Source organism: Macrotis lagotis, chromosome 1 (assembly GCF_037893015.1).
Source record: "Macrotis lagotis isolate mMagLag1 chromosome 1, bilby.v1.9.chrom.fasta, whole genome shotgun sequence".
NCBI classification, from domain to species: domain Eukaryota; kingdom Metazoa; phylum Chordata; class Mammalia; order Peramelemorphia; family Peramelidae; genus Macrotis; species Macrotis lagotis.
This window is the reverse complement of record NC_133658.1, coordinates 264,698,424-264,713,483: the sequence shown is the minus strand read 5'-3', so window position 1 is coordinate 264,713,483 and position 15,060 is coordinate 264,698,424. Positions and strand designations below refer to the sequence as shown.

The window sequence follows — 15,060 nt, the reverse complement described above, 5'->3', positions numbered from 1 at the left end:
TTAATCAGAAGCTTAAATCAAGGTGCTCTCCACAGCCCAATCCTATTTCTTTTTCCTTTCGTGATAAATGGGTTCACACTCTTTTTACTACTAGACAAATTAAAAAAACAACCACATTCAAAAAGTAGCCTGAATCCCTTGGTCAACTCTGACTCTGATTCTAGTATAGAATTCCTGTAGATCCTGTGTCAAACTCATGACCTATAAAATTCTGAATAAGTACTGAACCAGATTAAAATGTAATTGGGAAATTTTAACAAAATAAATAAAAATACAATACAATCTAGATCATGTTTCTTTGCATTTTTTTCTAAGGCAATATGCAGTCAACAGAGATCTTTTACTAGTTGTTTGATACCACTGGCCTAAATCACTATTGTAAACTTGTTCTTTAGAGTAGAAAGTTAACCTCTAATGCAGAACCAGAGTCATAATGAAATTAGGCCAGACCTTTCTTCAAGCTTTTGGCAACCTCTCCCTCTCTTTCTCACCAATTCTTCACTGACTGTCTCGTCAAAATGCAAAAGAGTAAGGGAAAAGATATATGTATAGTAGCGAAAGGGAAAATGGAGTAGAGAAATTTTAGACTGAGATCTCATCTCCTAGACCTAACTTAATATTTCCCAATCCACAGGACAGTATTATAAGAAGGTATGCTAAATCTGGTGACTGAGTACTGGGTAAAAAAAAGAGGCTGGTTTGAAGAGATTCTCTATCCAATGTATAATGCCATGTAAAAAAGCCCTTCTTCAATGACTTGGAACACCAAAAAAAGAATATGAGCATTCTGTGCCTCTCCTTCCCATCCCATCTCACCCTCCCCTTCATGGGTACAGTCTTTGAGCTAGCAAGAAACTCTTCACTGTTCCTGTCCCTAATTTGTAAATATAAAAATATCATACCTGACTAAATATGCCCTTGGCCTGAGAAGCGATATGATTAAGCAATATGGTTTAGTAAAAGGGGGCATGGGATTTGCAGTCCAAGATTCTGGGTTTGAATCTTAGCTCTGGCCAGCTCTGTGTGACTCCCTGGGCAAGTGATTTGACTTCTCTTTGTCTCAGTTTCCCCATCTATAAAAAATTAGATGGCTTAGATCTTATGTCTAAGATGGCAAGATCTAAATCTAAAGCCCTCTAAATCTCTCCTAAGCACTCACCACATTATAATTTATATTATGATTATCTGTGTACTTATCCCTCCCCTTTTTAAATTATGAGTTTCTTAAGGCTAAGGAATGGGTGTAGGGGGGAAGGGTTATCATCTTTCTCTATCCAGTAACCTGCACAGAGCACCACCTTTTGACAGTTCTTCAGTTGACCCTTCATTTCCTCGATGTAGGTGGCTTTCCCTACCAGCAACCAAGTGGTATTATAGCTAAAGCACTGGACCTGATATGATAAAGTACTGGATTCTGTTACAGCTTCCAATATTTAATACCCATATGACTCTGGACAAGTCACTTAGCCTCAGTTTGCCTCAATTTCCTCAACTGTAAAATGGGGACAAAGGGAATAATAATGTCATCTCCCTGGTTAGGCTATTGTGAAAATCCAATGACTTATTTGGAAAGTGCTCAGTAGTACTTAGCAATAGTAGACACTTCCCTTTCCTTCTCTCCCCTTAATGCAGATTGCAACTTCTCCACAACTTAGTCAGAATTGTTTTATGACCATATTCTTATGAAGAATTGCTGTGGTCAAAACCATCCATACCTTGTCACCAGTTAGGCCTGCCTTTAGAAGATAGGCATGACACCAAGAAAGCTAGCAAGCTTGCCCAGGCCTTCCAGGACCTCTACTCCACTGGCAGAATGGGGAGAACTCTGCACAAGGTAGGCCCTTCATAAACATTTCCTGAATTTAAACAACTAGGTGTCTGGAGATCTGAGTTTCTTATCTCTTCCACAAATAATACACTTTTTGCCTCTGAAAGTTGCTTCCAATTTGAGGCCTAATTTTCCTGTTTGTAAGATGAGAGGGTTGAACTGGCTGACCCCTAAGGTCCCTATGGGCTCTGACAATCTAGGACCTGGGCGATGGTCAGAGAGTTAGTTACCTTTTGTTTCTGCTGTCCCCATGACAGTGAAGACACCAGTGTTTTCAGGCTTCCACTTGACAATCCATAGGTGACAGTCTGGGTCATGTTTTTCACCTCAAGAAAGGAAAAGTCCCTCCTGGAACTTGCACCCTCTTCTCCAGAGTTATTGTCACAGACGTGCAAAGAAGAATACACAGAGTGGGCCTTCTCCTTCTGCTCAGCTGGCAGAGGGAGACTCCTGCTGAGGCAGCACCAGGTAAGGCGAGGCTCAGCACTTAGGGAGGGGAAGGAGCCCCTGGCCCCCGAGCTCCGAGGGTACCCTGAGTGGGAAGTCAAGCTGATTTGGGGCCAGGTAGGGGAGTCTTGGTGCTGAGCAGGAAGAGCATGGCAGTAAAAACTTTCAAGTGAGTGGCATATGCTGGTATTCTCCAGCGACCTGGGAGAGCCCTCCAAGCCTTCTGGAGGATGCTCCTGACCATTTGAGGAAGTCTCACACAACTCCCAATTCTGAAGCAACTGTTCAGAAGTATCCCAAGAAGATACTCTTCTTCCAGATGTGGACGTCACCAATAAAGTGGTACTCCCTGAATGGAGGTGGCGGAAGAGCTGACCTTCACCTTTAATATCAGTCCCTATGAGAAAGCTACTTGTGTACACAGAGGTAAAAGAAACCTTCTTCTCAGGGACCTGTTTGGGGCAGCAGGCAACTCTTCCTGCTATCTCCTCAGAGGCTTGCGCCTCACGGACTGCTGGGTTTCCAATCTCTGCTGCCACATCTCTTGGCTGGGGGTGTTTGTGACTCTCACCATCACTGGCTACCTCAGTAAGGATATTGATGGAGTGGGTTGGTCTGGGAGACAAATAAGATGACAAAGTCATAGTGGATGGTACTCTATTAAGCTGTAACTCCACCCCAATTGGACATTCTGCCTGGAGGAGAGATAAAGGTTCAGCCAGAGATTCAATCTCATTTGTCTTTTTGTTGCCTCTAAAGGACATATTTTCCTGCTCCTTCCTCATGGTAACTGATAATTCAGTTTGATTTGCTTCTTGAGGTAATTGGAGGATATATTTTGGAGAAAATGCATTATCTTTTTGAGGAATGACTAGCCCAGAAGTTGTACTTGCAGCAGTAAACAAAGAAGGAAAATGACTTCCTTCTGGGGGAGTACCTTTCCTGGTTCCTACAGCTGCAGAATCACAAAAAGACTGTTTGGAGTCTTTTTTGTTTGTCAATCCAAGCCCCAAAAGAGCAGAAAATGATGTCAATGACACATTTTCTCCATCTGAGACAGATGGCATGGTCTCTCTTGCACCACCACCGTCACTGCTGGCCTTCTCTCTCTCTGAGATTCCTTCAATATTCCTATTGCATTCATTTGGTTTGGTGTCTATGCTACTCTCTTCCCCCTGGGCTTTATCTGCCCTAGATTCTGAGGAAGTAGCAAGGGAGGAGCAATCTATCACTTTACTCCCCTCCCCTCCTGATTCCAGGAACATCCAATTCTTTTTACTACTCAGTTCCTCCACCTTCAGCTTTTTTCTCTCAGACGGGAGCTTTTCTGACTCTGGCAAGTTATTGCCAGGACTAAAACTGTGTAGTTTCAGAATCATTTGACCCCACTGACACTTTTCCTTGTCTTCCCCATCACTGGGAGGAACAGCTTCCTGATCTAAGATAATGGAGGAAGAGTCTTGTGAAATGGGAGGTAAAGCCTTCCTATCATCAGCACTGAGGGCATGGGGGCATGATGCACAGGTTTCCCGTGGCATCTGGGGCACCATCACCTGTCTGCCTTTTGGAGCTGGTAAAGGGTTCTGGCTACTACCTATGTGTTTAACCAAGTTGGAGGTGATGTTACAGCTAAGGGTGGGGGATGACCCGGCTCTGTTCACTCTAGGATGGGCACTGCTTCCTGTCAGCTGAGAAGGCCCCTTGTGTTCCTCAAAACTACTCAGAGTCTTAGACAATGAAACTGCTAGGGTTTGCTTATGTACCATAGGGTCAGGATCTGCAACTTTTGGCTCTAGTGGAGACAAGACTTGGGAGATAGAAATAGCACCCCCACACGTAGAGGCCCTGGTATCTCTGGGACCTGCCATGTTATCTCCATCCTCAATCTCCTTTGTAACAGAGTCAAAGTTTCTCATGTCATGCAACCTTGTTTCCCTTGGCTTCTTGATACTTTGATTGGTTTTCATTTTCTGGTATATTTTCTTAAATGTTTCATCCCCATACATTTGCCACTTCTCCTGGGAAAACATCTTCAGCTTTTTTGGATTGAATTTCTTTCCTGCCACCTTGCATCTCCCAGAGGTCCCCTCCCCACTTGGTTTTTTCCCATCATTGTGATCTTCCATTGGTGACTGGTTTTCAGGGGGATGACTCAGGGGCAGATCCTCCACTGCAATTTGTCTGACCAGGGCCCGAGGGTGACTGCTAGGAAAATCCATAGACCTTGTAACGGGACTGTCGCCATGCAGATGATGTGAGGAGCCAGGACTTGGGGACTGCTTTGAGAGGCAAGGTGCCCAAGAATTCTCTGCCTTCTCCTGGAAAGTTCTAGTGCCTTCAACAAATGGCAAGGAATTGCTCCTTGTGACAGGCACACAATCTATGGTGGTGGAAAATTGAGTAGGGACTGAGTGAAAGAAGAGAGGCTTGGATTTTTCGAGGGGAGTGAAGGTAGATTTGACAGAGCATAAAGTGATATTCTTCTTCCGAGTGGTATTGAGAGATCTGATATCAAAATGGAAAGAGTCTTTGTAAGTATAAGGCATAGGGAGATCAATGCTTCCCTGTTTTGAGAGGATAGTCTTCCTGGGTCTGACATTATCCAGCTGGGTGTCATCCACCACAGCCTTGTTGTGGGAGATGAGTTTGGAAATGTGCTCCTCCAGCTTCTTCTTCTCCAGCATCAGGGCAGTTACTTTTTCCCCAGGATGGACTTTGGCACCAACTGATGCCATTCCTTTTGGGATACCAGGAGAAGTCTCATTCTCAGACTCCACACTATGCTCAGACAGGCTGTGCAGAGGACTAGAGGATGACAGCACCTGCTGCTCCACACTATCAGAGCGGGAGAGGTAGCCAGAGTCTGTGCTCTCACATTTCTTCAGTTTCCCTTCAGACGCCTTCAGTTCCCAGTGCTTCTCAGAGTAGGTCGCTTGCTGTCTTTGCAGCTGGCTGTGCTTACTAGCTGTTGGTGATCTCTGTTCCTGCATCTTCCATCTCTGGGGCATACCTGCTGGTAAAAGCCCTGGGGAAGCCCTGGGTGGAGGTTCCAATGGGACCTCCTTGTCTGAGGCCCCAAGAGTGGACCCATGACTGGGAGAAATTTCAGGTCTTATCTCCAGGCTCTTGAATGAAAAAGAATTCAAAGCTAAGGGCCCCGTTTGCCCACTTCCCTGGGAATCGGGAGAAGTGGTGATTTCCAGAGCCCCATCTTCCTCTCCCACCTCTTCTTTCTCCTCCCCCCGACTCTGCTCTGCTTTAAAGGGCTGTGGGAGGGCTTCTCCCAGTCTGTCACCATCTTCCAGGAGGCTGCTGCTGTCAGACTCAGACGACAGTCGGGTGTTGTTGATGTGTGTCTGAGTTCTTCTATGTTTGTACAGATTGCTCTGGGTCTTGAAGGCAATGCCACAAGTAGTACAAGGAAAAGGCCTCTCTCCTGTGTGGGAACGAATGTGTTTCTCGAGCACACTGGGCTTTAGGCAGTCTCGCCCACAGTGCTGGCATAAATACTTCCCTGCATTCCGAGTCTTCCCTGGGCTTCCCACAGTTGCGTTTGAGCAGGAGGCAGCAGGGGACAGCACAGGTAGAGCACCCACAATGTTCACAGTCAGTGTTTGGCTCTGGGGTTTCCTTGGCTGGGTTGCTTCTGTCCTCTCTGAGTGGAGCAGGGGGCTCAAAATTAAGGGAAGGCTACTGCTATCCAGGCTGAAGCTGCCACCACTGGCTACCAGAGAGTGACTGGGCTGGAAGCATCCAGACTGGACTGGGGGGTACAGTGGGATGGTAAGGGCCTTCAGATACACTGTCGGAGGCAGACTTTGTTCAGGTTGCAAGATGACAGGGCCAGTGAGATGTGGTGATGTCTGCCTGCCATGGGAAGCCTGGAGGCACAGGGTCTGTACTGGCTGATTTGTGACTGGTGTGGCTGAAGAGCTGACTGGGGGCACCTCCATCTCACATCCTCTGGCGCATCCCGGGAATTGGAATGATCTGCAGGCAACAATTACAGACACCTGAGTTTACAGTGAAATAAGAAATCATTGAATTTCAGTGCTGACATGTACCCTAAAGAGAAACCAATTCCATGAATTCACTGCATGATAGAGGTTCCCCTCAGAAATCAGCTAGACCAACTCCCTTATTTTGCAACTAAGGAAACTAAAACCCATATACAGAAAGTTACTTGCCCCAGGGACAGAAGACAGTTTTATAAGTTAAACCCCACTATCCAGACTCCTCATCCAGTGCTTGCACCATTCTTTGTCTTTACTGCTCATTTGTAGCACAATTATAGCCCAGCTAAAGGATCTAAACTGCTCATTCAGCACTCTTTCCATCAATGCCTCCTACTCCAACAATCTAAGCCCATGGCATCTCTACAATTTCACTCATGCTACTTTCTCCCTTTTCATGGCAAATCCTTCTCCTTCTATACTTCTTCAACTCCCACCCATCTTTCAATGTCCAACTCAAGTCCAACCTCCTTCAAAAAAAAGCCTCTTCTCCTTTCCAATGAACCCCTAAACCACTCACTCTTTTCACCCATTTAGAATTTGACTATTATCCATTCCATGTCATTCAATAAGTATGTGTGGAATACTGACTGTGTGACCAATACTGTGTTAGGTGCTATGAGCACACAAAAATGAGCCAAATAGTACTACCCCTCTCAAGGAGCACAGGTTATCTGAGAACACACACACACACACACACACACACACACACACACACACACACACACAAAAACCCCTACCTACCTACCTCTTAAGATTAATATAAGATCTCAGTTTTTACACTGTGTACCTGTGAGACCTTGTAGCAGGCATTTCCTAAACTAGACCTTGTTCTAATAGTCTATGCTCTAATATCTAAGATCCTTTACAATGCTAATAGTCTGTGTTCTAATCTTCTCAACAGTTAACATTTTAAGTTCAAAGGTTCTTTCCAGCACTAACATGTCATGCTAAGGTTCCTCTCAACTTTGACAGTTAATAGTTTGAAGGTTCTCCTAGCTCTATGTATGGTCTTATGACATAGTCCCTGACCTCAAGAGACTTATACTCTTGTTGGGGAAGTCAAGACTAACATAAGAGAAATAACATACCATGAGATAATATGTAAATAAGTAGTCTGTTAAAAATTTTTCACTTTAGAAGTTTGGAAGAAAGAAATCAGTGTCAGCCAATTGGCTTTACTAATAGAAATACTATTAACTGAATACCAATGAAAAACATAGGAACTTGTTCAGTTGTCTGACTCTTCATGACCCCATGTGAGGTATTCTTAGCAAAGACACTAGAGTGATTTGCCATATCCTTCTCCAGGTCATTTTACAATAAGGAAATTGAGGCAAACAGGATTAAGTGATTGTCCAAGTGTACAAAACTAGTACATATCTGAGATCAGATCTGACTCCAGGTCCAGCACTCTATCCACTACGCCATCCAGCTACCCCAAAGGGGCAACTTCCCGGGGGTCAAGTAGTCATTTACTCATTGGCTTATATGGAAAGCTATATTCTCTGGGGCAATGGGGTTCAGATTATTTTAATCATATATCTTTCCTCTTCATAAGTAGGAGCTCTGAAGCATTCTGCTGGCTTTTCATAGACCAGAAACTTTTCTCCTTGATACCCTGTGTGGCTCCTGGAATCAGAGAGTGAGGCAGCTTAAATCTAACTGAGCTGATGCCCATCAACTGGGTTTTGTGGCTACAAATGATGCTGTGGCCCTCAAGTCACATCTTCCACCACCCCTCTATATGAACTGCAACAAGCACCTCTCCAAGGATTCTTTGTCAGCTCTCCATATGAGGAAAGGCAACGTTTCCTCCCCTTCTTAGAGAAGACATGGGACATACAAAAAAGACAACTGGATACAGAATCACATGACCAGGACATGAGTTTTGGCTATGCCTTATTAACTGTGTGACTTTAAGCAAGACACATTTCTCCAAATTCCCTTATAGTTCAATGATTTTACTTTAAATAAAGGACCAGACCAACATACTCCAGAACAAGAGCTGTTTTATAAATGTTTATACTTGATAAAGATTTGCTGAATGAATGGATGGACCTGATTATTCCTTCCAACAACTGAGAACATGAAACATTATCACTCTATCCTAATATATCCCTTCCTTGAAAAATGGAGATTTGGGGGTTTTTGTTTTGAGTTGAACAGGATGTTCTCAGTAAAAAAAATGGAGGGAAAATAAATTTGATGATAAAATAAGAGCAGTTCCAGAACTGATATGAATTGATAAGAGAATAGTTGAAGATTTTTCTAAAAAAATATTGTAACCAGAAACCTCACTAGCCAATCTACTCTCCCCACCTCTTCCATTCCCATTTTAGGAAACTGCTATCCTGAGAAGTTAAGTAACTTGCCTAAACTCACACAATATTAGTTGCCTGAAATGGAATTAAAGGCAGATATTCTGCTTCCAAAGTCAATATTCTTTCTACTGTACCATGCTGCCTCCTGTGGTTTGAGGGGAAGTATGATATGGGGTGACCTATGTACCCCCATGAGGTCCATGAATGGATTTTAAAGAGTATACACACATGGACCTAAAGAATTTTTTCTTTATTTTTCACTAACTTCTAATTGAAACTTGGCAATTCCTCTGTGAATTTATGTATATCCTAAAATGGGTACATTATAGATACACAAAAAGATTAAGAAGAGCTGACCCAAAGAGTTCTTCTGTAGAGCAGAAAACATTTCTAATTCATTAGCCTATACTATATAAGCCTATGAACTAGGCTTAATCTTTATATTTTTCAGGTTGTCCAGGAAATTAAAGAATGAAGTAGCTTGCCTAAGGTCACATGGAGTGCTGATGAACTATATGAAATCAGATTCAAGTTGGTTGATGATCCATCCATCTTCCAAGAGTTTTTATCCTTCATGCTGCTAAAGGTTCAGAGATCTTCCTTTGGGGTCCTTTGGAAACCTTAAAGCATTATGGAAATTCTAGCTGGTACAATTATTATTATCATCATTATATTATTTGAATGTTCTATGTTGGTACTTCAGTTCTAATAAAGGAAAAGAATAAAATGGGGCAGGGGACCAAATTGCTATATATTCTGAAAGAAATCATCACAAGGAAAAGGAGATGCTATTTTCTTGATCATGTTGGCTAGAAAGAAAAAAAAATCCCTGGATGGGGCATGTATTCAATTTGTAAAGAATTTATATGTTTTAGGCAGGTGCTGGGCTATAGGAATACCAAGACAAAAACAAAACAAAACAAAACAAAAAGCCCCTTTCCTAACAACATTATATTTTCTTGGGGGCAAAATAGGGGCAGGGGAGAGGAGAATAAAATATACATAGAGCAATGAATTAAAAAGAAATAGTCCTTTCGGGGCAGCTAGGTGGTGCAGTGGATAGAGCACTGGCCTTGGAGTCAGGAGTACCTGAGTTCAAATCTGGCCTCAGACACTTAATAATTACCTAGCCGTGTGGCCTTGGGCAAGCCACTTAACCCCATTGCCTTGCAAAAACTAAAAAAAAAAATAGTCCTTTCAAGAGAAGGAAGGCACTAGTGACTGGAGTGTTCAAGATGGAAGATGGAAGGTAAAGGGTGGTAGAACAGGGATGGACAAGGTTATGAAGCATCATAAAGACAAATAAACTAAAATGATAGGACATAGAAAGGAATTAATGCTACCAAATCTCAAGAGGTTATTTAGTCCAACTCATACCTGAGAAGGAACTCTCCAACATCCTGACAAAGATCAATTGACCCCAGACTGATGACTTCAATCAATAGGAACACACCACTTCCTGAGACAATTCTTTTTGATTATAGATAATTCTAATTCTTAGGTAGGTAATTCCATCAATTTCTCCTAGTTCTGCCTTGAAGGCCTCTAGTTGGTGCAACAGATAGAATGCTAGGCCTGGAGTCAGGAAAATCTGAGTTCAAATATAGCCTCAGATACTATGTGACCCTAGACAAGTCATTCAACTTCTGTTTGCCTCAGTTTCCTCAACTGTAAAATGGAATTAATAATAGCCCTCCCTCACAGGGTTATTGTGAAGATCAAATAAGATAATAATTGTAAACTGCTTAACCCAAGTCTGGCACTTAACAGGCATTTAATACTTATATCTTTCCTTCCTTTTGGGGCCAAGTAGAATAAGTTTAATCATTAAGTCCAATGGCAGTTGATCAGATATTTGAATTCTACAGTCATACCCCTTCCCCAAACCAAAACAAAATCTTTTTTCCAAGCCCACACACATTCCCACTCTTACATGGAAACAGTAAAAATAGTGAAATGTTTAAGTGGTCACTGACAATATGGTATAGAGCTGGTAAGAATCTGAGTCTGGATTGGAAATCAGGTCTTTTTTTCCTCACAGCCTAGCACTCTACCCACTGTACCACTAAGCTGGTGCCTAGGCAAAACTAGCAGTAATTGCTGGGAGGATACAGAGAGAGAGAAGTATTAGACTTGAGATTCAGGGGGTCCTGAATTCAAATCCCATCTGAGACTATGAACCCTGTTCAGTTCAGTTTCCTCATTTGTAAAGTGGAAATAATAAGTATTATACCTACCTTGATGGCCCAAATGAAAAGCACTAAAGATAAAAACCCTAAAGTACTAAATACATATCAGTCGTTATTAATTAGTCTCCCTGGGCCTATTTCATTAGATAAAACAATTTTTTATCTTTTTTGTTTTTTGGGTTTTTTTGCAAGGCAAGGGGGTTAAGTGGCTTGCCCATGGTCACACAACTAGGTAGTTATTAAGTATCTGAGGCTGGATTTGAACTCAGGTCCTCCTGACTCCAGGGCCAGCGCTCTATCCACTATGCCATCAAGCTGCCCCTGGATGAAATCATTTTTAAAGTCTCTTACAATTCTAAATTCTATAATCCATTAATGGGATTTTTTTAAAAAGATCATTACACACTAGAAAAACATTATAAACAAAAACTCTAAGCACCACAACAGAGTAGGCTACCACAGAGTCCCCTAATTTTCATTGCCAAATTACCTGGTTTCTCTTGGTAAATAAACTGGCTCCCTTCATCAGTCTGACATAATCACCGAGATCTCTTGACCCTTTCCTGTTCTTGGACTAACGATATGAGGAACTTCCCCAGACCTGTAAGATATAACTCAGCAGGGCCGGATGTAAGACTTCCTCTGTCTGAATTGAGGCAACCCCAGAAGATTCTTTCTGAAGCATCTGTTCAAGTGCCACATAAGGCCATAGCATGGAACAGTAAAAATAACAATAATTATGATAACTAATAGTTACATAGTGCTTATACTAGGCCAGACTTGTGCTGAGCATTTTACAATAATTGTCTCATTTGATCTTCACAACCACCCTAGGACATAGGTGATATTATTATCCCCACTTTATAGATGAGGAAACTGAGACAGACAAAGTGAAATGACTTACTCAGGGTTACAGAGCTTGGAACAATCTGGGGATAGATTTGAATTTAGGTTTTCTTTCCTCCAGATCCAGGGCTCTATGCCTTCCTTCTTTACATCCTTAGAGAACTCAAACTTTGTTGCTATTTTTATTCAACTTGTGATTTCAGGTAAGGTACTCTCAATTTGAAAACGTTCTCCATTCATCTCTAATTAATAGTCTTACAAAAGAGCCTGGGGTACTGAGAGGCAATGGAACACCCTGAATGATACAATCAAGCAAGTAAGCATTTATTAAACATCTACAGTGTACAGCACAGTGCTAGGTGCTAAGGATGCAAAAGTAAAATGAAACACTATGCCTTTAAGGAGCTTCTGTTCTCTCAACCTTGAATCCAGGTCTTCCTAACTCCAAAGCCAGCTCTCCATCAAAGAAGTCATGATGATGGAGTTACCAGTGGAGCACAAAGGAACTAAAGGAACTAAAAAGTCAAAGATATGGACCAAGAGCTCAGTTGTAATTGGGTCATCTTGGTCAAGTTACTTAACTTCTTCTCTATGTATCAGTTTTCTCATTTGTAAAATGAAGATAACAGTATAAGAAGCAATTGGGTCACAAGATTATTGTGGGGGTCAAATGAGAAAATCTATGTTAAAGTGCTTTATGTGGGCAGCTAGGTGGCTCAGTGGATAGAGCACTGTCCTTAGAGTCAGAAATACCTGGGTTCAAATCTGACCTCAGACACTTAATAATTACCTAGCTGTGTGGCCTTGGGCAAGTCACTTAACCCCATTTCCTTGAAAAATATTTTTTAAAAAGTGCTTTATAAAGTGCAAAAGTACTATGTAAATATTTGTGTATTTTATAGACTGGAGCTCTTTAAGAGATGCTCTATCTGAAAAATTCACCTGGTAGCCAAATCCCTTTCATGAGCCTTTCTGCCCTTAACTAATCTGATCCTTTGGTGAGACACACATATTCTTCATCTCTTAAACCCAATCTTAAAAACTTGCCAGCTTGGCAGAATCCACCAGAGCTCATACTCTCTCGAACCATCAAAAGGTAAATAGAACTGTGACCCAGGTAAAGGAAGAGTCAACCAGGGCAAGAAGACCACAAAGAGAGTTGAAAGTTAAGGCAAAGAGGTCCCAGGGGAGCTTCCAGTTTCTAAGCAAGGTATAGTCAGGAGAGGAATGATGGAAAAATCTGGAGGGAAGGCCACTCTTCACTAATCACATCTTCCAAGATTGCAAACTCACTCCCAGAGTAAACTCAGTTCCAATCTTTCCCCTCAAGTCATAATCATCTATTCTTCCTTTTCTATTCCACTCCTGACACATCTGACATGAGTTACTGAGGCCCTGAATTCAAATCTTGATCTTGGCACTTACTGTCTAACTTTGTACTTATAACTTCACACTTTCCAGGCCTCAGTTTCTAGTTCAAACTTTTCACTTTACAGATAATCTCCCAGGTACCTCCTAGGTCTAGGGCTATGATCTAGATACCTTTTTCTCATACCCCTTTCATTTCTTTGAAGGTTCATTGAAGGCTCCTTGAAATCTAGCTTTCCCTTGACTATGTATGCAGGGCCCCTGTTCAAGACTGGCTGCTCCTTCTCTGACACCTCTTGTTAGAAGACAAATTGGCACTTTCCCCTATCCCAACACTGCTTTCAGACCCACTACCAGCCACCATCCCTAGCAACCACCTCTTTCCCTTTTGAGTCTACTTCAACCTAAAAAGATCATTGTGTCTGATTTCCACACACTCTGAAGACACACTCACAACTGGACCCTATTATTCCAAATCTGGGGTGCTCATGGGGAGCTGTGTACCACCTTCAAAATTCTAGAGTTAATATGGGGAGATTGGGTTTTACTTCTCATGAGTCTCCCCTTCCCCCACCTCTCACGATGCTCTTCCTACTCACTATCAGTCATATTTGATAGGCTTTTCAGGAGAGACATTTTACTAAGATGGAATAGCAACAGAAGTAGGTACAGTACAAAATAATTCCTCACTGTTTTCCTACAGCTTCCATCATTTACTCCTAGTTCTGCCTTTTGGGGGTCAAGCAGAGCAACTCTAATCTCTAAATTCCATGAAAATCCAGAAGCAGTCATATCCTTTCCCCATGAATAAAATAAATTTTCTTTTTTCTGAGATAAACATCTCTACACTTAGATATAAAATGAAGATTGTTTAGGTGACCATTAACCCAGTGTGTCCCTTTTCTGGTACCCTCCATATCTGACATCTTCCAGGCCCCAAAAGTCTGGAGCTACCCATAGTACCCATGCAAACTCAAAGTACAAAATTATGGAGACTCATGGGTAAAAAAAACCCATCAAAACTCTTGATTACTGGAAGTCTTTCATTTTTTTTGAGGAATCCTCATGAAGTCCCATTCAGGTGCAGCTCTTTGCTGGGCTCTGAAGATCCAGAACTTTGTAGAGTACAAACCTTCACAACTCTTATTCACAAGGAGTCATGCACCCTGATACTTCTGGTGAAATTATGATCCCAAATGGATTTTTTGCTCCTAACAGGTCGTCTCCCCTTTCCCCTCTGGATTCACTCTGTGTTATAATGATCCAGTCTTTCTCTGACATGGTCAGTGGAAAAAGGAAGAGAGGGAAAAAGAAAAACTCTGCTCTCCCTTCTCCAAGACTGATTCCCTCTCAAGGACTTGGCTTTAATTTTAGAATAAGAATCATCTGAATTGGAATTCTTTTAATATTAACTGGTTCAAAATCTCTTTTAATTCACCACTCAACCAATGGCAAAAAAGTAGTCTTTTTTGTTTTTTTTAAATTAGTTTCCCTTTTTTTTTTAATAATATATTTATATGTATTTTATGCATTTTGAGTATGAAATTGTATGCCTCCCTCTCTTCCAACCCTATATTAGAGAAGTCCATCATTTGATATAATTATACATGTAGAATAATACAGTACATAGTTCTGTATATCAAGTCTTTCTCTGAAAATGAATGATATATTCCTTCACAAGTCTTTTGTAACTCACTTGAATATTCATATTACTCAATTTAGTTAGCCAGTGATACTCTTCAAATAATATTTCTTTTACTATATACAACATTCTCTCTTGGTTCTTCTCATTTCACTATGAATCATTTTATGCAAGTCTTTACATATTTTTCTAAAATCAACCTACTCATCATTTCTTACAACAAAGAATTCCATCACAATCCTATACAATTATTCAGTTATTCCCAACTGATAAGTATTCCTTCAGCTTCTAGTTCCTAACCACTATAAGGAGAGGTCCTATTAATATTTAAAACATATATGTTCTTTTCCCTTTTCCCTGATCAACTTGGGAAATAGATCTAATAGTGAATGGTATAGCTGGA

The 15,060-nt window shown here is 41.5% G+C and overlaps 1 protein-coding gene across 2 annotated transcripts in view; it reads right to left on the bottom strand.

The window, feature by feature from the left end:
- The window catches only part of ZNF831 (zinc finger protein 831), a 110,162-nt gene that overhangs the window by 54,308 nt on the left and 40,794 nt on the right, over nt 1–15,060 (bottom strand). For both annotated transcript variants that reach the window (XM_074210370.1, XM_074210369.1), the window contains exon 2: nt 2,059–6,265. In XM_074210370.1, coding sequence (XP_074066471.1) covers nt 2,059–6,228 — 4,170 coding nt within the window. In that variant the 5' untranslated portion in view covers nt 6,229–6,265. The remainder of the gene's footprint in view (nt 1–2,058; nt 6,266–15,060) is intronic.